This window comes from Colletotrichum gloeosporioides, assembly GCF_011800055.1.
Source record: "Colletotrichum gloeosporioides strain Lc1 chromosome Unknown consensus_117, whole genome shotgun sequence".
Taxonomy (NCBI): Eukaryota; Fungi; Ascomycota; class Sordariomycetes; order Glomerellales; family Glomerellaceae; genus Colletotrichum; species Colletotrichum gloeosporioides.
The window spans coordinates 106,780-126,959 of record NW_025544762.1 but is presented as its reverse complement, the minus strand read 5'-3'; the positions used below and the strand labels follow the sequence as shown (position 1 = coordinate 126,959).

The following is a 20,180-nucleotide window of genomic DNA, read 5'->3' as shown; positions in this document are numbered from 1 at the left end:
GATGATCTGATGGGTCGTGAGGGTCAAAGACTCCTGGTGGCTCGCTCGCTGAACGCGACGCTCCGAATGCCGACAAAGCACGCGAGGAGCCGACTGGACAGGTCCGGCTGAGTAATCGTGATCTTGGCGGGAAAGCCAGCTGTCGACGGCCGCACCCGCAAACTCACAGTGGAGTTCGCATCGAAGAAGCAATCAGATGAACGAGAGTGCTTGACTTCAGCGGGACAGGCTGGACAATCTCTGGTCTGAGGCGCGGTGAATAGGATGATTTTGAACATCAAAATTTGAATTTTCTCCAGGATTGAGAAAGACACGAGCGGCCCCTCGAGCAACTCAATGTCCAATTTCCGGTGGACCCGCAACGAATAAGATGGTTTCGTGGTGTAGTTGGTTATCACGTCAGTCTAACACACTGAAGGTCTCCGGTTCAAGTCCGGGCGAAATCAAATTCTTTTGCCTGTTTGACGAACCTGTACGTAGTTTTTCGTGGTTTTTTTTCCCTCCAAGTTTGTTTTCCCCTGAGATGAACATTCAGTAAATTCAATTTCGACTTGAATTTTGCCGCCTGACCTAACTAGACAAGAACATCGCTAAGACAGCACACAAGTCACTGTGAGATCGGCGCCTAAAAGGAGACTAGCGCCAAAGACCCCACCCGTATTCCAACAATTCCGACTGGTTAGCAATACGGTTGGAATGCTCTGCGAATCGCTCAATTTTCAATACGCGGGATCTTGAAATACGACGACTTCGATCCACCAGGCACTGCCTTGCGATGGACCTGGCGTCATCTTACCCAGTAAAACTTCATGAATTACGAACTGTGCTTCAACACAAAAGAAGTTCAATACTCTTAGAGTTCACCTTGGTGATCTGGTTATAATATGACGATATGTGCCTATTGCTAGCATAGGGTTATTCCATTGGCCATGATTAGAGTCATTACCGTCTTAGCCTGATGCGCTGATCCAATGTGTAGTTGCATCCAAACGGAAGACGCACTAATGCCTATCGCACCAAGAACACAATATCCCTAAATAGCTAATCTTTCCATATTATTTTCATATATGCTGCCATCGACTTAAATATGATCTCTTACATTAAATCAGTCCCGTAGTTGATTGAGAACTCTCTACGTGAGGATTTGTAAAGTTGTTTGGTCTAAGCGAGCACAGTGCATGGATCTGGGGAATGCAGGCTAGGACCGGCGGCACCGGGGTGGCTTGGCTCCCGACGACGTGGATCATCTGGAGACTTTAAAGGAGTGCCTGGGTTTGTCCTGCCGGGGATAACATTCTGGACCCTTCATTCAATCTGCACTTTGATTCAACGTCGTCGATCCTCCAAGTTTGAGCGACCACCACTGCTCCCGTTGCCTGAAAGTTTGCAACAACTCGCGTTCTGCGATCTTCATTTCGGATTCAGTTCTTTGCATCGTACCCTCGTCACTCAGTACTGTCCAGGAAGATGCGTCAGAGAACGCCGCATCGGAAATCGCGGTTCGGCTGCAAGGAGTGCAAACAGCGCCACGTGAAATGCGACGAGAGCCGCCCGTCATGCGTCAACTGTTCGACGGCGCTCCGGCGGTGCTCATATCTCGACACCGAAACGACTCTACCTTCGCCATCGGCATTCATGTACCAATGCCCGAGCCCAGCTGCATCAACAGAGTCATCGGCTGCAGCGGCTGGCCCTATCCCAATCGAGCAACCCTTGTACCGGCCACAGTACCCACCAACAGAGCCTTACGACCTTCTCCATATGGAGCTGCTCTTCCATTTTGAGCACGAGCTAGGGGCCGAGATGGAGTTTGGAGACTCGACGCGGGAAAAGTTTCAACGGATGTCCATCAAGCAAGCACTCGGCACGCCATATCTCATGGACGAACTGCTGGCCTTATCAGCCGCTCACATGAGCACCCTTCCTGGAAAGGACCAAGCATTTTACCGAGCTGAAGCAACACGACTTCAAACAAGAGCCTTATCGCAGTTCAATGTCGCCAAAGCTGAGGTTTCGAACGACAACTTCTTGGCAATATTTCTGTACTCGACTTGGCTCGGCCAACATGTCTTGTTCGACACCTTCATTCACCAAGGCAATTTCGCGACAGTGTTGGATAAGCTAGTGCACTGCATGAACCTCCACCGTGGCATTCGCACCATCGTCGCTGGATCCTGGAGCATCTTACGAGGTCACCTTGTGGCGCATCTAGGCCCAGATTCACCGTTTGTGGATAGTATCATCATCGAGCCAGACGCGATAGAAAGGGGCACCGAATGCGCGGGTTTGGTGGAGCTTTTCGACAAAAGCGATCTCGGCGAGTCAACGCGTTCGGCATGTGGCGAAGCGATTGATGCACTGCAGCTCATGTTTGACGTGCAAAATAAGCCCGGAATCACCCCAGGCAGACGGCGGGCGACTGTGCAGGAATGGTCCATCAGAGTTCCAACGGAGTATGTCAACTTGTTAGACCAGCGACGCCCGGAGGCGCTGGTGGTACTCGCCTACTGGGCAGTTCTCCTGCATCTGTCAAGGGAGTACTGGGCATATGCAAATGCTGGCAAGGCTCTTGTGCAGTCCATATCAGCTCATCTTGGCACATATTGGAGTGAGTGGCTGGCTTGGCCGCAGAAAATGGTGGACGGGCCTAGCACATGTACTCCGGTTGATCCTTCTCTCCAATAACACTTGAACCGGTCCCAGTCTTCTACACTCACGTCTATGCATGTAATGCTGTCAATCATTTATTCTCATTTAAAGTTACATTGTGCAGTCAGGTGTTGCAAGACTGCTCCATCTTGGCTAAGTACAGCCGATAGAAGCCTCCGACGAAAGACCTTTACCTCGCACGAGCAGACAGATGAACCTTCATCTCAGTCTTATGCCACGTGGTAAACATCTTTTGCCTTCCCAGCCATCCCGCACTGTCAGGGTGCAACTTCATGTCAAAGTTCCATACGACACGTGCGAGAATGACGCGGATCTCAGCGTATGCCAAGCTGCATACATGTCAGATCTCACACCGATAACAACATCTAGGAACTAGGTCATGACTTACTTCTTGCCAATGCAGTTTCGCGGGCCAAAGGAAAACGGCTGAGCGGCACTCTTCTTGTCTGACTCGAAACGCTCATCGCCAAGCCAGCGCTCGGGGTGGAAACCATCATGCTCGCGGAAGTTGACCGGGGAGCGGTTGACGGATAAGTGATGCACGCCGACGGAGTAGCCACCAGCAACAAACTCGCCGCATACGGTTCTTCCACCATCAGGAACGACTCGAGGGAAAGTGCCAGGACCCGGGGGACCAAGCCGAAGAGCCTCCTCGATGACGGCGTTGAGATAGCTGAGCTTGGCCGTGCTTTGGATGGTGATGTCCTCCTCCTTTTCGAATGTGTCGCGAATCTCAGCAGTCAGCTTTGCCAAGGTGTCGGGGTTCTCGCAGAGGTAGTAGGTCGCGGTGGTGAGTGCTGTGGCTGTGGTCTCACTTCCAGCGACGATGAGGACCTGGGCAGCGGCGTAGATTTCTTCCATGGTCATGCCCTTCTCGTCAGTCCCTTGGAGAACGTAGTACACTACACCGTCGGTCAGCAGCTTCTTCACGATGACCGAGGGCGAGACACTTACTAAAGTCGGGGCGTTCAGTCTTCTTCTCCAACCGCTTGTTCACGCGCTCAACACCAAAGTTGAACTGGGCAACTCTCGTCTTGATGAGGCGGCGGGGAATGAGAAGCAGCAGCATCTCAGACAACGGGGAAGGGAAACGACGAGCGGCGCGGAGGTAGGTGCCAGCCTGGAAGATGTCGAAAACGGCGTGCAGCCACCAATGCCATTGTGCATCCCGGAGACAATAGAAGGGTTCGCCGAAAGCCAGATCACCAATGATGTCGAAGGTGGTGAAGTTGTACCATGAGTTCATATCCACCAACGATGTGTCGGGGCTTGAGACTTGGCCGTGAAGCTGATGAACCAGAAGGTTGACATAGCCGGTGATGACGGACTCTTGGGCCTTCAGTGCCTTGTCGGAGAAGGCTGGGTTCTGGAGCCGACGCATACGCTTGTGACCGGCATCGTCGGCAGTGAGAATATTCTCAACACCATTGACATTCTTGTTCCACCATTGGGCGTCCTTCTCGTAGTTGCCATTACCTTCCCGATTGGGAAAGCCTGATTCATGTTAGCTAATGTAAAGACTCAACTAATGGGTGTGAAAACAAACCATAGATAGCCTGCCAGGCCTGACTGGAAGTATACGAGAGCTCGCCCGGCGCAATTCGGACGACTTCGCCGTACTTCTCGTGCCATTCCTTGACCTTCCAGTGACTTACCCCACGGACATCGTACCAGAGATAGTAAGCGCGGGTAACTCCAGCCAGCTTCGGACCAGGATAGTGGCGAAGTGGGTGTAGAAATGCGTTGTAAACGCACTTGGCGACAACTCCCAAGATCGCCTGGGATCGAGCCAGATTAGTATCAATCTGTTAGTCAAGTTTTCGTACCTCAGACCTACCAGAAGCACAATAATTCCAAGCACCGCCATTGTAGCTAGTCAGTGAGGTTACAAGACCCCGCCTGTGTACGATACCGCGCGGAGGGCCTTGGGCATATGAAACGAACGGAGCAAGGCGTAGTCGACGGATCACCTGACAAGGGCAAGAATACTCACATGCGCAGCTGTCCACGAGTACTCGGGATGTGGAAACGGCATCACGTTCCCAAAGGGGGAGGGAATCACGCCCGTAATATGACGCATATCGCCGCTGTCGGGTGTGGGAGCCGCTTGGCGAGTCATACAGACAGATCCCTATCAAGAAATCAAATTCGCGACGTCAGCGTGCTGTTATCTGTCAAGAAGCAGGTGCTTAAACTTTCGGTCAAAGGATCCGCTGCCATTGTCACCCCGCACCGTGGGCTTGGGAGCGGATGGCCCCGAACTTCACGAACCTACGCCGTTACGCTTGGACGGACTGGGCAGCGATGGGACGTTCGTCGATGCTCATCTTGGCTTCTGGGGTAATCGTGGAGGGCGGCTGACTCGCCGCCGGCCAAGCAATTTAATATACTTTAGCGATTACTGCCGGGACCCGTTTCTCCCACTGATATGAATAGATATCAAAGCTTCGATCTGTGGGGGCACCCTGTGGCTGCGGTGCTGCGCTGTCGCACGAATGTGACAATACGGAATTACTCGTCACCGTCGTCGGAGTCGTCGTCGGAGCTGTCCCGGCCGGCAGATGAGGTCTTATCCAGGCAATGCCTGCTCACTGGTCGTATGCCCTGGACGATCAACTCGTTCTCGGACGAACACCCCTAGGGTGCCCTGGTCGGACGTAGATATCGCGAAACGTGACAGGCCTGCGCGAAACATCTACCCTGTTGTGTGCCGATTGCCTGGCGGTGTACCCTGGCTGTTCAACCTCCACATGGGACGAACCAATGAGCTGTAGGCCATCGAAGATGCAGCTCCGAGTGTAATGGAAGAGATATGCAAAGACGAGGAAGTAATGGAGGCAATGCGGTCGCATGTGATAAATTGAGGAGCTTGATTCTCCAGAATCAAGGCTCAGCTCTCAACACTACTCTGCTTTCGTGTTCAGCAGCTTCAGCGCCCTTCAAATTATACCACAGTCTTTTTTTTCAACACCCGCCAAAATGGGTGAAATGATCATGTCAAATGAGCCCTGGGACTTCCTGAACTCGGTTCTCCGATTCAGGGACGACGACTCCCAGTTCTGGTGGGATAGGACAGGGCGAATGTTTTCCAAGCTCCTCAAGTACGCCGGCTACAGCGCAGCAGAGCAGTACCGCGAGCTCAACTTCTACTCTCTCTTCGTCGCCCCTGAACTTGGCCCTTCTCCAGATTGTCACGGCAATGTCAGGAGATGGAGGAGTCCTGGGACGCCAGACTCCACGCCGATCGACTTCAGCTGGGAATGGGGGAGAGATAACCATGCTGTCGTGAGGTATAGCTTCGAGCCCATCGGCGCACATGCCGGTACGGAGTTAGATCCTCTCAACAGGTATGCGACGAACAACTGGATCTTCAAGCTCCAACAGCAGAACATGGTGCCGGGTCTGGATCTGGAGTGGTACAAGCACTTCACGAACCAGATCCTGCAGCATGACAACCGCACATCCAAGACAATTGACTGCTTCGTCGAGGAGACAACACCCAAAGCCGGCACTGTTGTCGCACTCGACATTGAGAAGACTGGTCCCGTCATGAAGATTTACATCTACCCCGGACTCAAGGCAGAGGAGCTCGGAATCAGCAACCTTGAGCTTGTCGAGCGCTCCATCCGCAGCCTGCCGCCAGATCAGTTCAACTCTCTCAACGCTGAGCCCCTCTTCGACTTCCTCCGGGAGGGCACAGAGAAGTACAACTTCGAGACGGGCATTCTCGCTATTGACTGTCTGGCGCCCAAGGATGCTCGCATCAAGGTGTACATGAGAGCCCGTCACACTACCTTTGAGTACATGATGGACTGCATCACCCTCGGCGGCCGCCTCGACATGTCAGGGGAGGCCATCGAGGACCTCAAGGACTTCTGGAAGACTTTCCTCGGAGACGCCTCGGATATGCTTCCCGACGATGCCCCCGGCAGAGCCAGCCCCGGCTTCTACTACACCCTCGGCTGCGGCAAGGCCATCTCGCCCAAGGTGTACATCTCTCCGCAGTATTTCTGCAAGAGCGACGTGGATGTGCTGTCCCGCCTCCGCAAGTTCTTCTCCACACGCCGATCGGATCAGATGATGGACAACTACGAAGCAGCCATGGTCGATATCTTGTAAGTTATCATCACGCCATCGACCCAGATCTTTAATTCCCGTGCTGACGTCTCCACAGCGGTACCAAGACGCTGGATTCCCGGTGCGGCAGCCACTACTATGTTGGTTGCGCGTTGGCCAAGGGTCAGCTGAGAGTGGTTACTTATCTCAGCCCCCAGTCCTTCGATTGTGAGAAGGATAAGATCTGCTCACGTAAGCCGTAGACGAAGGATTCGCATGCTTGTTTGGAGTCTTGTTTTCTCTTTCTTATTAGATATCCAGATGAGCTTATTGGGGTTGTGCACCGTGGTGTTGGAATGTTGGATAAATGAAACCTCAAACCTGTGCATAAGATCCATTCGAAGGAAATATTACATGCCACTTAACAATGTTCAATTCGCAACCATGATGTTTATTTGGTGTTTAGTTCAATCTTGGCCGACGTTGAACTTGGCTTTCGGCTATGAAGCTATGTCATCATGCCTAAGAAGCTTGGCATGCACTGACCAGTGGTTGCGACAGGGCCTTGGTTGCATCTTTTGTGAGAAGCGAGCAGCATACTTTCGGCTCCTGATTGACGTTGAACTCTATTATAGCTAATGACGCATCTATGCATTTACCTCCCCAAATATTCCGATAAAATGTTCCATCAAAGCTACTCTTATGTTTTATGCGCTTTTGCTGACGTTTAGCTGTAGTGCAGCCTTCTCTAACAAATCGCAAGCCCTCTTCGCGCCACCCTGTGCATTCAGCTCCTCCCCAATTCTGGCCGCATTGTCCTTGTAACTTGAGTCATTGAGAATCTTGTAGACTGCCTCTTTGACCTGGGTTACAGAGGGATTATCTGTCTTCAGATCAATACCTGCGCCGACCCATGACACCCGTGCAGACGTGTCCTTCTTATCCTCTGATGTACCTGCGCAGATGAGAGGAACGCCGTGAGACAGTGCTTGTGTGACGCTGCCGTAACCACCGTTCGTGATCAGAAGTCTCGTGCGGGGGAGGAGCTGGTCGTAAGGAACCCAATCTGCGATGCGTACGTTGTCTTCAATCTGCACCTTCGCTCGGATCTCGTCTCCAAGCTTTGACGGCACGACTATCAAGAAGCGCTTGTCTTCTTGCAGTGCCTGGAGTCCAGGGATGATGAGCGACGTCGGGTCCATGGCAAAAGTTCCCTGTGTGAGGAAAAGAACGTCCTGTCCCTTTGAAGGAGCGCTGAGAACGTCGTCCCACCACTCAGGCAAGTTGGCGTTCGAGCCCCCGATCTTTGCAACGAGGGGCCCGACATAATGTGCTTGAGGGATGATGGGCTCTGGTCCTTCTTGAAATTCAAGCGAAGGGCATGAAGCCTGGATATGCAGGAACGGGCTGTATGAGAATGCATCTGTGGGCTTCAGCGGCGGCAGGCCCAGCTTCTCTCTCTCCGGGTTGATGACCGGCAGAACCAGCCGCGGTTGACTCAGAAGCATGCCGAGTGCAGACTGCGCCGGATGCGCCGTGGGCTCGGGCCCGACCTCCGGGAGGTACAGAGGCACAACCCCGAGTGTCGCATAGGATGGGATCTCTCCAAGTTCGTACACAGCTGCCATGCCCTGCGGTAGTGCATCATTCAAGACGTAGTCAGGCTTGAATGTCTTCAGTACCCTGCGGATATCAGCCACTTGGGCCGTGAGCCGACCGCCGAACATGACCTCCGCTGTCTCCGCCATGTCCTTTGGGTCTGCACCGTCGAGATTGGCGTCGACCTTGATCACGTTCTCCGCTGGGACGAACTTCGCTCCCGAAGCAACAACTCGGGCTTCTTGCGGAGCGATCGTTGTCCAAACGACTTCGTGCCCTCGCTCAACGAGCTCCCTCGCAACGGCCTGCATGGGCAGGACATGGCCAGTGGCCGAGAAGCAATGAAGCAAGAACTTCAGCGGTCGTCGATCCTTCGGTGCGACCGTGCCCGCGCCGTCTGGTGTTGATAGATGCATTTTCGCAATCGGATTGGCAGTGAGGCGTGAGGTTGGCTGTATTGAGACGATGTGGCTGATCTGAATGATTGGATGAACAGCCTGGCATATTCACAAGCCAACGACACTTCTGCGCTGCAGCTGAGACACAGAGACTTGCATTTAGGAGGGATAAACGGCTTATCGATGCATTGTCATTTCCGAGCCTCTGATTCGTCAACGCATGTTGATGTGTCAAAGCCCGCGCAACAGGGAAGGTTGAGGGGGAATTATCAAGCTATCTGCCGAGATCGGGCGCGTAACCAGGATTATTCATGATAGGGTATCAACTGATTGATTTCCAGAAGCACGAGAGAAGAAACAAGTCCGCTGCGGATCTCTGATAGCGACGTAAACTCAAAATATTACCCCGGACATTTGGAACCCACTCGCATGAGTCGCAGTCGACCGGCGGCGGCAGGCGAGTCATGCGTGGTGATGGGGTCGTTGATAACACGACGTGGCAAGGGGCTGGGGCATCCATCCCCTCCCTCCACCAGGGTTGAAACGGCAGTTGAGAAGACTGGAGATGGATCACCGCACGTGGACGGGAGGGAGGTAGGGTCACGAGTAAAAGGTCCGCAACACCGCCCTTGAACCAAGCTGCTGCAGCGGAGCGAACCCGACAAACCTTCCTGTGGTAACATACAGATCTGTTGCATACGAAAAATGTCCCGCGCTGTCGATAAACTTCCCGCACCCGCAGAAGAGCGACCTATGAAGGTTATTGGACTTGGTCCAAGCAGGTAAGTTCAGACGGAAGCTGCATCGGATATGTTGGTGTCGGGGGCTAAGGTCTGCGCAGAACAGGCACTCTTGGGCTATGGCAGGCTCTGAAGACATTGGGCTACAAGCCTTTTCACATTTCAGAATTGCTGCCCTATGGCTTTCAGCAAATGAGAGCGCTTCAAGAGGCCATTATCGCCAATGATACGGACAAGCCTTTTGGTCGTGCTGAGTTTGACAAGCTCTTTGCTGGTTACGACGTAAGTGCGAGTGTCAGTTTAACGACGAGAAGAGTCCGGACTGACTGGTTGAAACCCAGTGTATTGTTGAGAGCCCCTGCTATCTGTGCCCAAACGTTGTCACGGAGTATTTGGAGGACCCCAATGTCAAGTTCATCTTGACCGAGCGGACACCAGAATCTTGGGCCAAGTCCATTGCTGGGTCTCTAGGTGCATACCATGCGAAGCTCGCACAGCCGCCTCTGTCGGTTGTCAGGTACTTCGACAGCTTCGTCTGGGAGTTGAGGGCACTTTTCAAGGCCATGACGCATAGATGGTCCGGCGGCCTCGAGCCCAGTGACCCCGGCTTCAAGGACGCCATGGCCAAGAGCTATACTGAATAGTAAGTCACATCCTCAGTTCGAATCTCACAAGCCCAGTCCATGACTGACACGATGATAGCCTCACGAACGTCAAGGCTCTCGTGCCGCCCGAGAGACTACTAGTGTTGAATCTCGAGAAGGGATTCGGATGGGAGGAGATCTGTACCTTCCTGGGTCATGACGTCCCGGAGGAGCCATATCCTCGCATCAACGCGATGGCTGACTTCCACGTCGCTGCGGAAATGGTCCTTGCCCCCGCCGTCAAGAAGACGATGCGCATCTTTTCATCCGCTGGAGTCGCTCTGGCTGGTGTCGCAATATGGTACTGGCAGCGCAGGAGATAGACCACTCTCCGTTTGTGTATGAGTCTCAAGCTCAAAAGGGAGCATTGATGCTTCCTGGCGACGGATCAGAGGCGGATCTGTCTCCATGTCAGGTTAATGATACCCACGGCAAGCATAAACGATTCAGTTGAAGGGACATTGGTTCGAACTGTAGAGTCTTAGCATAGAAAATAGCAACCACTTAATTCATGCCATTTACTCAATTGTTCTATCTTTAGGGAAGTGATGAAGTATTTCCCTTCTGCAGCTGCTCCGATATAACTACTGAGCTTCCTTGGGGTCATATGCAGATACCTCCACCTCGATGCGCATACCTGGTTGTCCGAGTTGCGAGACCCCGACTCCTGTTAGGAGAGGCGCGTGGTCAGGTGCCCATTTCTTCATGTTTTCTACCATCCGGCCCATGCCCTCTGGGGTCCAGGCTTCATCGAGAGCGTAGAGACGGATTCGGAAAACCTGTGACCAGCCCTTGCCACCAGCATCCTTCAAGGTCAGGTCTACATTGGCGAAGGCCTGATCGATTTCTTCTGAAAGCTCGGAGTGAACCTTTCCCGTTGCGGGATCCCAGCCGCCTACATAAGGTAACGTTAGCATGGCCACGGAGCAAGCCTTATACTCTGGAAGGAAATTGGAGGAACTAAGCACCTTGGCCTGATATCTCAATTTTGTCTCCAACTCGGACAGCTTGACTGTAGTGCATCTCCTCAAGGAGGGTCTTGCCATAGTCGTTGTAAGAGAAATACTTGAGTCCCGACATTGTGTCTTCAGGACGGTAATGATGGGGTAAAAGTTTCGAAAATGAAAGTTTTGCTGGGGAGTATCAACAGATGCAAATTGAGTTGACATGGAGTATTGGAAAATGCAATGCGTAGTATTTATGTTCAGTGAATCGTGGCTATCATCAATACGCTGTACATAACCACCAACGCACTGTACTTGGCGTTCTTGGCCAACATCTTGGTGCGGTGAGATTCATCGCCGGCTTAGTAACTCTTCATTGACCAATTATGGACAAAGGCAGTATGACTTTGGAGTATGCCCTGTAACTCTCGCAGGATTCAACTTTGCGATGGCTGAGCGAGCCACGAGAAGCATTGCCAAGGCGGCGTAACACTCCCACTTACTAATACAGTCGGGACAATGTTCGCCGTTCTCACTGGCAGCCGACATTTCAGTAGGAGAACCGGCGCTAATACTATCCCGAAGATTATGTCAGAAGGCACCCTAAATCAGACCATTAGATCGGCGCCAAGGATCGAAGGATGCGGCTGCCAAGCCAGATTTCCCCAGGCATGCCAGGCAACCAGGCTAGGCTTCCGCACCTTGGTCGGGAGCGCGACTGTGGAATTACGTGCGCGGTTGGCTTCGATTTTGGCGCAATCTCATTGTGGCTGGTGAGGCTGGCCGCATTCCTCCCTCCCGCCGCCGTCCTCCGATCGATCGGCCCAGAGCTTTGTCTCAGTCGCAAGAGTCAATGATTTCATCACCTCGGGCCGAGCACCCCCGCCAAAGTCTCACACTTCTGGAATGCTTGATTATATCACTGCTCTGTCACTATGTACAATTTGGCGCCCTGTCCTTCACGTTCCCGGCAGTGCCCCGGAGCACGCCCCTGGGTGCCCCACCTACCGGCCCCGAGGCTTGCAGGTGCCGGCGGCCTTAAGCTCGGACCCGCCTCAGGAGGATCGTCGCTGCGGCGGCTATGACGGGCACGGCGCCGTACTTCAAGAACGCCAATAAACCCTGCTTAAGCTGTTGGTCCTTAAACTCCCTCGTCCATTTTTCAAACTCAACCGAGTCGTTGAGATGGGGAAACGGCTTGTCGGGCACATCCTTGCCCAAAAACGCGCATAAGGGCTCCCAGCCCGATCCCAGCTTGTATTCTAACAGTCGCTCTTTGGGAACAACTCTTCGAATCTTCTCGGCGTGTTCCAAGTTTATCTTCTTGAGATTCTCGCGCCAGCTGCTAGTGTCGTGAGCGTCGAAAATCCTGTAAAGCACCTTCTGTGTCATGATCGTTGGCTGTGGGTTCTTGAAGCGCTCGAAAATGTTGATGACCACCCAGGCCTGCCAGTCAGAGAATGGTGCCACGACACATTCGTTGAAGGACTTGTACCAGCTGTCGATATCCCGGTCAACAAGGACCACTTTCGCCTACACGCCGTGATTAGAATCATGCTTTACCAGGGGAGACTTTTACGCGTTCGCTCACGTCTGGGTAGGCCTCAAGCAAATCATCCGTGAACCCAAGCACAGGACAGTCCGACAGAACGGCCCATCCCTTGAGGATCTCGTCAAACTCCTTTCGCCCAAAAGGAGTTCCCTTCCCTTCATATTTGGCAAGATATGCTTCTGCCCAGGCTTTTTGATCGTCGGGTCGCAACATATACTCGAAGCCATGGTACGTCGGCAGTCCAAGTTCTTCGTAGGCAGCCTTCATAGATGTGCTGCCAGTTCTTGGCATGCTCAGGTGGAGAACTTGCACGCCAGATTCATAAGTCATCGCGGCGGTTGAATGTGAATTAACAAGGAAATTGGCCGGAAGTGGTCATCATGGCAGGCAGATTAGCCAGCTTAAGTAGAGCAGCATCGTTCCACAGGAAGTAGTAATAATGCGCCTGATAGACTCATCGCAGTTGTGTGGTTCCTTCCCCGCCCACAGTGGCTCTTCAATTTTCTCAGGGGTCTTTTGTGTTACAGATACGCGCCCGGCATGCAGCATTGTGTTGGCACATCGTGTTGCGGTTATGCGCTCCGCTGACCGGTCTGGCAGCAGTCCATTTTGTTGGTCGAGAGCCATGTTGCCACTTCAGAATGCAACTTGCGCATGGAGGGGACGTCAAGACCGCTGCCAATCCACCAATGGCAAAGCCTCTTTGATGGATTGCAACATGCACCTTAAGAATGACAACATCCGATGCAGCCAAGGCCGTCGGCACCGTCCATCCATAGATCTCGCAGCGTCTTAGTACGCAGAACATTGCGGCTGTCAAGTGAGTCATCTACTGCGCGTCAAGCAAATACCCATTAATTTTTGATAATATTCATGGATGCACCGACCTTCGCATATCTTGTACATCACCTGCTTCGACTAGGAAGATAAACAGTTTGAAGAAATTCGATTTTGTGATGCATATCGAAGATACATGTAGTTTCACGAGACAATATGCCACATCGAGAGGCAGGCTCAATCGAAAAGGAAAGGGTCGGTCCTCTGAATTCTTTTAACTCTCATTTTCTAATACTTGAAGGAAATTCCAGAGTGATATCAATTCCTGACGGACACACCATAGGATGTAACCTCAGGGTTTGTCTATACTCTTCGTCGGTAGTAGGTAGTGTGCGATCTCTGAATCACATTTACAATCATTTTGAGTATGTACCCGGCTGCACAAAATTGTCTAGGCCATGTATGGTTCACTATCTTTTCTTTCTTAGGGTTGATTATGGTACCCATGGCTGCCTATCTTGGCTGCATGTCCCCCTGTTGCGCCGAAGCTTAGTGCGGCGACTAAGTACCGCTATGGGTATCTGGCTTTCTCCGTTTTTCAACACAAGAGTATCAAAAGACCGCCTTCACCCACCATCGATACTACTTTACACAGGAAATCACACAACATCATACGCAATTGGAAACTTCAGAATGGGTAACTATCTTTCAGTTTTCAAATCCCAAAGTCCGCGGCTAAAGGTCGTGACGCCAACGGCAGATCAACCCGACCTCACGCCCGTTCCCCAGTCATGGCATGAGTTCGACGAAGACACCTCAGAATGGATACCAGTGGAAAATGCCACCAGCGATAGCCCGTTGGCCGAACCGACTGAGAACTTCGACCCGGATTTGGAGTTGACGATAGCGACATGGAACATCGATGCATTTGCCGAGCGACCCGACAAACGGCTGTCTGGCCTCTTGTCCAGGATCCTTGACCACGAGCCGGTTCCGGACGTCATATTCCTCCAAGAGGTGAACAAGGGCATGGTGCCCCGAATTCTGATGAATCAGAAGATTTGCGACGGGTGGTATTCCAGCGAGAAAGACACGGTCAACTGGGGCGGCCATCTCTTCGCGACCATGACGCTCGTGTCGAAGGCGCGGTTCGGACATCTAGGGAGAGCTCGGTACGGGGCTCTTGGGCAAGTTTCGCGCATCAAATATCGGTCGTACTACGGACGCGACGCACTTTGCAGCGAGATCTTCCTGCCGTCTAAACCCTCGTCGATCCTTGGGCGGCCTACATACAAGCGCATCGAGCTCATCAACGTACATCTGGACTCGCTTGCCAGGATTCCGTCTCTACGACCCCATCAGCTTTGGCTTGCGTCAAAGATACTACGTGAGTCGGGCCACGGCCTGGTCGCGGGAGACTTCAACCCGGTTCTTCCAGAGGATGAAACGCTCATCGAAGGGAACCATCTTGTCGACGCTTGGAAGGCTGTCCATGGTGAAGAGCCTGGATACACTTGGGGAGTTGACGGGACTGCGCCATTCCCGCCTAATCGAATGGACAGAGTTGCGATGGTGGGACTGACGCCTGTGCACATGGAGGTGATGCATCCAGGCACCATCGTCGTTCAAAGTCCCGAGGTCACTGAGAAAAACGTACCTTGGAGTGACCACTCAGGCCTGAAATGCACTTTCACAATCAATCCATAATGGAGACTTGACGGACCACAGAGTATTGGGAATTTATTAAAACTATTATTTGGGTTTCATGAATTAAGCTAGATTATTTTCACCGCAGCAAGATGGTATTGGGAAGGGAAAACCACCGGAGTAGAATATCGACCTAACAGTTCAATATCAAACCTACGTCAGAAAAATCATGAAACTCTCATTTCCCGTACGGCCAAATTCATTACGTGCATGTTCGTGGTCTTCAGTATAAGCAAAATAGGGTCCCATCCAACAGATTGATGGCTGCCTGCACTAGGCAGCGAAGTGCCGAAAGTCCCTGTCTGTGATTGGCCTGGTCGGACTTCATCAGCCTCTGTTCAATCTCATATCATCTTCTTTCTTTCAGAAAACCGGCCGGCTTTGATATTTTCTCTCTTCATTCCAACGACCTGCCTAAACATACCTAGTACACCGGGCGCGCAGCCTTTGAAAATGGAACATCTTCCTCTACCACGCGACCCTATCAATGAGTACCCGGTTATTAAGCTCGCGACGGCTCAGTTCCACAACCCCGGGCCATTCCTCGACTACCCAGACCGGCATGGCGCTCTTCTCAGCGGTCAATGTCCATACGTACCCACTCAAGCCGATGCGCTCCAGGGCCGTTTCTCAGCTGGAGTCTCAAGCTACAACGTCCTCGATTACTACCAAGGATGGCTGTTCTTTGCGCTCATCAAGGAATTCCTCGAGGGTGAAGGCGAATATGATGCGCGAAAGAAAAGCATGTCTTTCACCTTCGACGACGATGGACAGTTGAGCAGTGCTGCGCTTTCGACCAAGTCGTTGCACGAGGACCTGACGGCATGGAGGGAAACCGGACGTCTATCGAGCATTCAGAGTGGCGACGAATATCACAAACATCTCGACGAATGCCTCGAGATGGCGTTCGAGGCCCTCGACAGCATTGAGTCCAGATTCCCCGGCTTTCTTCGGGTCTTCAGAGATGAAATGATCTGTCTGGCGAGCGTGGCTGAGACACTGGACGTGGCGGTCCAGACGGCTCTAGAGCATGGGCCAGTGGCGGGTAAGACTCTGGTGACAATCTGCCCTGCTCTGACAGGATGACTGGGCTCCGTCTCGTTCCAGATGAACAATAAGCTAATGAGACTGTCGCTTAGAGATGAATCATGACGAACAGTACTTCCCAGCCGGACCCAAATATGGGTGGTTCTCAACGATTGCACCCCTCCTGGATCCGCTGAGCCCCGAAACTAAGAGGGCCATGGTCAACGCGGGATGGTGTCCCGGCGACATTGGCAAGATTAGGGACACCTTCACGAGCATTGAGGCGTTCTACTATCTGCAGAACTTCAAGGCCGACTCCACACAGGCTGACCTGCACAAGGACTGCCGAGAGTATGGATGCAATGTTAGAATCCCCGCGGTGCCCAAACACGAGAGCCCTGGGTGCGAATGCCCCGGAATGGTGACATTTGACGAAGAGCACCTCATCGAGATCTATCAAAAAGGGGACATTCCCTGCTTCGCCATCGGCAGGCTCGAGGACGGCGGTCTCGGGGTAGCATTGACCTCAATCAGCATCGACGAGGAGTCTCAAAAGGACCCCGAAAACCACTATGTCGCACTCTCCCACGTGTGGTCTGAAGGGATGGGGAATATGCAAGCGAATGCACTGCCGTTCTGTCAGCTCGCATATGTGATGCACTGGTCAATGATGGCCTATCAGGGGGTCGAAGATAAGCTAGAGGAGAAGGAGACGACGGGAACGGGAATCAACGTGCAGACGCAACCGAAAGTCCGGCAGATAAACCTGTGGATCGACACAATGTGCTGCCCGGCGACTCCGGGGTACGGTAAGAATTTGTGCCTGTCAAGGATGCGGGAGATTTATGCAAACGCCTATGCCGTCCTCGTCAAGAGCGCGGTCCTTCAGGCGACAAGTGTCAGGGACATCTTCGAAGACACCTCCAGGGGTCTGATCGATGTTGCCACGCACATTTATACATCGCCTTGGATGCGTCGCATGTGGACGCTTCAGGAAGGCGTTCTCGCCGGCGCGTCGCGAGCCAGAGGCTCTGGCGACCGGCTCTGCTTCGCGTTCCGCGACAGCCTCCTCTCCCTTGAATCGGTCGTCGGCCTTCTGAAGCAGGCCCCAAAGCACGAAGCGTCCCTGGCCTTCCGCTTCATCGCAGAGTTCCGCGACCTCAGCGTCAGCATGTGGCAGCTCCCCGACGAGACCAACACCCCCGGGCGCAAGGTGCACCCGTTGAACCTCTTCCTGCAAATGCTGGTCAACGCGCTCAAGCACCGCAGCCTGACGGTTGCGTCCGATGAGGTGATTTGCCTGGCTACCCTGCTGGATCTGCGCATCAAGACGGCGCGAGGGGAGGTTGAGCCTCTTATCGGCGACGGGCAGACGCCCGAGGACGGGATGTGTCAATTGTGGCGCAGGGTCGAGACGCTGCAGGGCGCTGCTGGGCTGCCGGGTGACATCATCTTCTCGTGCGTCCCGCGTGTTCAGGTGCCCGGTTTCCGCTGGGCGCCCCGGACGTTGGTGCAGTATGCCAAATATGGGAACATGTTTGTCTCGCCTTTGAGCCCCTACCCGGCCAGGATCGAAGATGAGGGCCTCAGAGTGAGGTTTCCCGGCGCGAGGCTCAACTGCTTTGGTGGCCTGGATATGGTGGGAAGGCTGCTCCCCACGGAACCGGGATCGACTGATGAGAACGGTAGAGATGCAGAAGCAGGAGGCGAAACGGTTGTCCCACGCGTCCTGATGATCAAGGTCCCGACGGACGGTGATCAGTGGTATGCAGTTCACGTCTACGAGGAACCAAAAGACGGAAAAGAGGATGGGAGTTATCCACGATCATCGGGGGAAGATGAGGAATCAAGGCCAAATGCAATCGCAGATTGGCACGACGATCTGGTGCAGCTCATCAGGAACAGCTCCGTCGCCCTGGTTTTCCGGCCCGGTGAGGTGATCACTGGGCCCGGCCTACTGGTGTCCATGCCGACATCGCCGTCTTCGGCAGAGCTAGGGGCCGGGTTAGCGATGCTAAGTCTGAACCCAGAGCCGCTTCGGGTGCACAGCGAGTTTGCCGTGCAGATCAGACCCCTTGCCGGACCGTCCTGCGTCATTGCCGACGCGACGGTACGGTGTGTCGAGGGGCTGCAGGAAGCAGTTGTGGCTGAGGCGAGACAGCGCGGGGAGGATGTTACCGTTAGCGATGTTTGGGATGATCAGGAGATTGTAACCCGACTGCTTCACGAAACGGCCGAAGGCTTGATGGGATCGTCGGAAGACTTAAAGAAGGCGCTCTATTTTGAGGTGCTGGCTGGGAGAGCTTCTTCAACAGACGAGACTGCGCTCAGCATCTTCTTGAAATATGTCCGTCATATGGCATATTTTGGTGGAGGCATGAAGGGAGAGGCATATTTTGAGGATCAAGAATGGTGGGTGGACTGAGCTTAGAGGTGACACAAGTATAGCTTGAAGACAAAAGCGCCCGCTCATACGTTTAAGACTAGCTCATTGTCCAAATCAAAAGAGGGTAAATTGGCAGTAAAACACTGTGAGACCATGTCATGCTGCATTTGGAAGGTGCAAAGACCAGGTTTGCTGGCCGCAGAATTGCGCAAAGAACATGGTTGATAGAGTGGCTGGAAATGGCAACCTGATAACTACGTAGTAATCAGTAGCAGATAACATCCATGAGCTTTCAAAACGGATGATGCTACAGTAACGGGGCCGGGCTGACATCGATGATGAGAACTGGGGACCGAGGTCGACATCATAGGGATGATAAAGCGTGGAGGGCACCATATTCGAAAACCAAGTGCCGCCGATTCTGCCTAACGCACGCCATATCAAACGTCTTCTGGATTGAGGTTCGTGGCGTTGGGGAGGCTGAAGCTATCGTGAAATCGGCAGTAGGGACCGCGTTCGAGGGGCGACGATGTTCAAGATGTGGCGATCAAGCAGACACGTTCGCTCAAAATCGATGACTGGAAAGGCTTGAAGTGGCTATGAGACATTCGATAGCCGAGAACAGGGGCGTCAAAACCCCACCAAACAAATGACGTTTATTTCATGAAAGCAGATCCAACCATGTAAGACATCAGACTAGGCCAGATGGCTTGGCGGCCCGGTGAGATTGGATCGCATACCACTTACTGAATGCGTGACACCCCCAAGCTCAAGAGTGCTGCCATCAATATGAGTTTTCATCGCCGAGCCTTACGAATCCGGCCTCGAGGGGGAAATCTGTGCGGTTTTGTTCGGCCCGAGGCCACCTGCGAGCCGAGTTCGTGAATTCAAGCGTCAAATGCATCATCGAACTCGGGAGCCAACCCAATCTCACAGGCCCACAACCACCCGACGGGTTCATCCGAGAGAGCCCGATCCATCGATGCTCCTGCCGGCGGGATGTGACGTTGGACACCGGGTATCTTGGCATCTCAGACTGGCCACACGCGAGTGGACGGGAGGGCTTGCAGGCCCAGAGGTTGAGTCGGATTCTTGCCCCATTGTCGCATCCGGTACATTGCTTACTGACCTAATCCGACCATTTCATAGTCTATTCTGCGCGCCGGCCCCATTACCGAAGACGTTGGAATCTGATCTACAATCTTTATGTCTATTCTGAGGAGCCCTATCACAGCGAGAAAACTACTGGATGTACTTATTGCTAGAAGTCGTACATAACGGGTACATCCCCCCACGAATCTAGTCATCAAGTGGATAGCAAACGGTAAGAAGGTGCTCTCCATCCCATCCTCTTTCGGTCACCGTCTGCACGCTAATTGAGGCACACCACCAACATCTCATAGCACCCTCTGCAGATAGCGGAAGAACGACTCCAACGAGGATGTCTGCAATCGGAAGTATTCGATAATAGAAACACTTGGCGATAGTGTGACAAATGGATGTCGATGCTGTCACAGAGAGGTCATGGGCCATGGGTCGGTCTAGACTACCTCAAGTGCCGCCGGTCCTGTCACCTCGAATCATACGAAAAGCGCGCATGTCACCTTCAAATTTCTCTTGTTCTAGCAAAATACCGTGAACTTTCTTTCACTATTCAACAAGGTCTTACCGGAGACTCTTT

The 20,180-nt window shown here is 53.0% G+C and overlaps 9 protein-coding genes across 9 annotated transcripts; 5 read left to right on the top strand and 4 right to left on the bottom strand.

Moving 5' to 3' along the window:
• Positions 1 to 1,556: 1,556 nt before the first annotated feature.
• GCG54_00009028 (uncharacterized protein) lies at positions 1,557 to 2,685 on the top strand (the record flags this gene model as incomplete). Its single annotated transcript, XM_045408981.1, has 2 exons — positions 1,557 to 1,670; positions 1,729 to 2,685. 2 exons carry the CDS (start codon positions 1,557 to 1,559, stop codon positions 2,683 to 2,685), a joined length of 1,071 nt encoding a protein of 356 aa, XP_045256226.1.
• Positions 2,686 to 2,839: 154 nt separating this feature from the next.
• Positions 2,840 to 4,537, bottom strand: GCG54_00009027 (Cytochrome P450 monooxygenase aclL; the record flags this gene model as incomplete). Its single annotated transcript, XM_045408980.1, has 5 exons — positions 2,840 to 2,999; positions 3,059 to 3,572; positions 3,625 to 4,164; positions 4,217 to 4,448; positions 4,508 to 4,537. 5 exons carry the CDS (start codon positions 4,535 to 4,537, stop codon positions 2,840 to 2,842), a joined length of 1,476 nt encoding a protein of 491 aa, XP_045256225.1.
• A 1,112-nt stretch (positions 4,538 to 5,649) lies between these two features.
• GCG54_00009026 (4-O-dimethylallyl-L-tyrosine synthase) lies at positions 5,650 to 6,989 on the top strand (the record flags this gene model as incomplete). Its single annotated transcript, XM_045408979.1, has 2 exons — positions 5,650 to 6,785; positions 6,845 to 6,989. The coding sequence occupies 2 exons, from the start codon at positions 5,650 to 5,652 to the stop codon at positions 6,987 to 6,989; spliced, it is 1,281 nt and encodes a 426-aa protein (XP_045256224.1).
• Positions 6,990 to 7,433: 444 nt separating this feature from the next.
• On the bottom strand, positions 7,434 to 8,741 carry GCG54_00009025 (UDP-glucuronosyltransferase 2B7; the record flags this gene model as incomplete). The annotated part of the gene is made up of 1 exon (XM_045408978.1): positions 7,434 to 8,741. One exon carries the CDS (start codon positions 8,739 to 8,741, stop codon positions 7,434 to 7,436), a length of 1,308 nt encoding a protein of 435 aa, XP_045256223.1.
• Positions 8,742 to 9,428: 687 nt separating this feature from the next.
• GCG54_00009024 (uncharacterized protein) lies at positions 9,429 to 10,430 on the top strand (the record flags this gene model as incomplete). The annotated part of the gene is made up of 4 exons (XM_045408977.1): positions 9,429 to 9,505; positions 9,565 to 9,745; positions 9,805 to 10,106; positions 10,166 to 10,430. 4 exons carry the CDS (start codon positions 9,429 to 9,431, stop codon positions 10,428 to 10,430), a joined length of 825 nt encoding a protein of 274 aa, XP_045256222.1.
• Positions 10,431 to 10,691: 261 nt separating this feature from the next.
• GCG54_00009023 (uncharacterized protein) lies at positions 10,692 to 11,187 on the bottom strand (the record flags this gene model as incomplete). The annotated part of the gene is made up of 2 exons (XM_045408976.1): positions 10,692 to 11,002; positions 11,076 to 11,187. The coding sequence occupies 2 exons, from the start codon at positions 11,185 to 11,187 to the stop codon at positions 10,692 to 10,694; spliced, it is 423 nt and encodes a 140-aa protein (XP_045256221.1).
• A 902-nt stretch (positions 11,188 to 12,089) lies between these two features.
• Positions 12,090 to 12,933, bottom strand: GCG54_00009022 (uncharacterized protein; the record flags this gene model as incomplete). Its single annotated transcript, XM_045408975.1, has 2 exons — positions 12,090 to 12,584; positions 12,643 to 12,933. The coding sequence occupies 2 exons, from the start codon at positions 12,931 to 12,933 to the stop codon at positions 12,090 to 12,092; spliced, it is 786 nt and encodes a 261-aa protein (XP_045256220.1).
• A 1,140-nt stretch (positions 12,934 to 14,073) lies between these two features.
• On the top strand, positions 14,074 to 15,087 carry GCG54_00009021 (uncharacterized protein; the record flags this gene model as incomplete). The annotated part of the gene is made up of 1 exon (XM_045408974.1): positions 14,074 to 15,087. One exon carries the CDS (start codon positions 14,074 to 14,076, stop codon positions 15,085 to 15,087), a length of 1,014 nt encoding a protein of 337 aa, XP_045256219.1.
• Positions 15,088 to 15,540: 453 nt separating this feature from the next.
• Positions 15,541 to 18,538, top strand: GCG54_00009020 (uncharacterized protein; the record flags this gene model as incomplete). The annotated part of the gene is made up of 2 exons (XM_045408973.1): positions 15,541 to 16,132; positions 16,227 to 18,538. The coding sequence occupies 2 exons, from the start codon at positions 15,541 to 15,543 to the stop codon at positions 18,536 to 18,538; spliced, it is 2,904 nt and encodes a 967-aa protein (XP_045256218.1).
• Between the last annotated feature and the right edge of the window lie 1,642 nt (positions 18,539 to 20,180).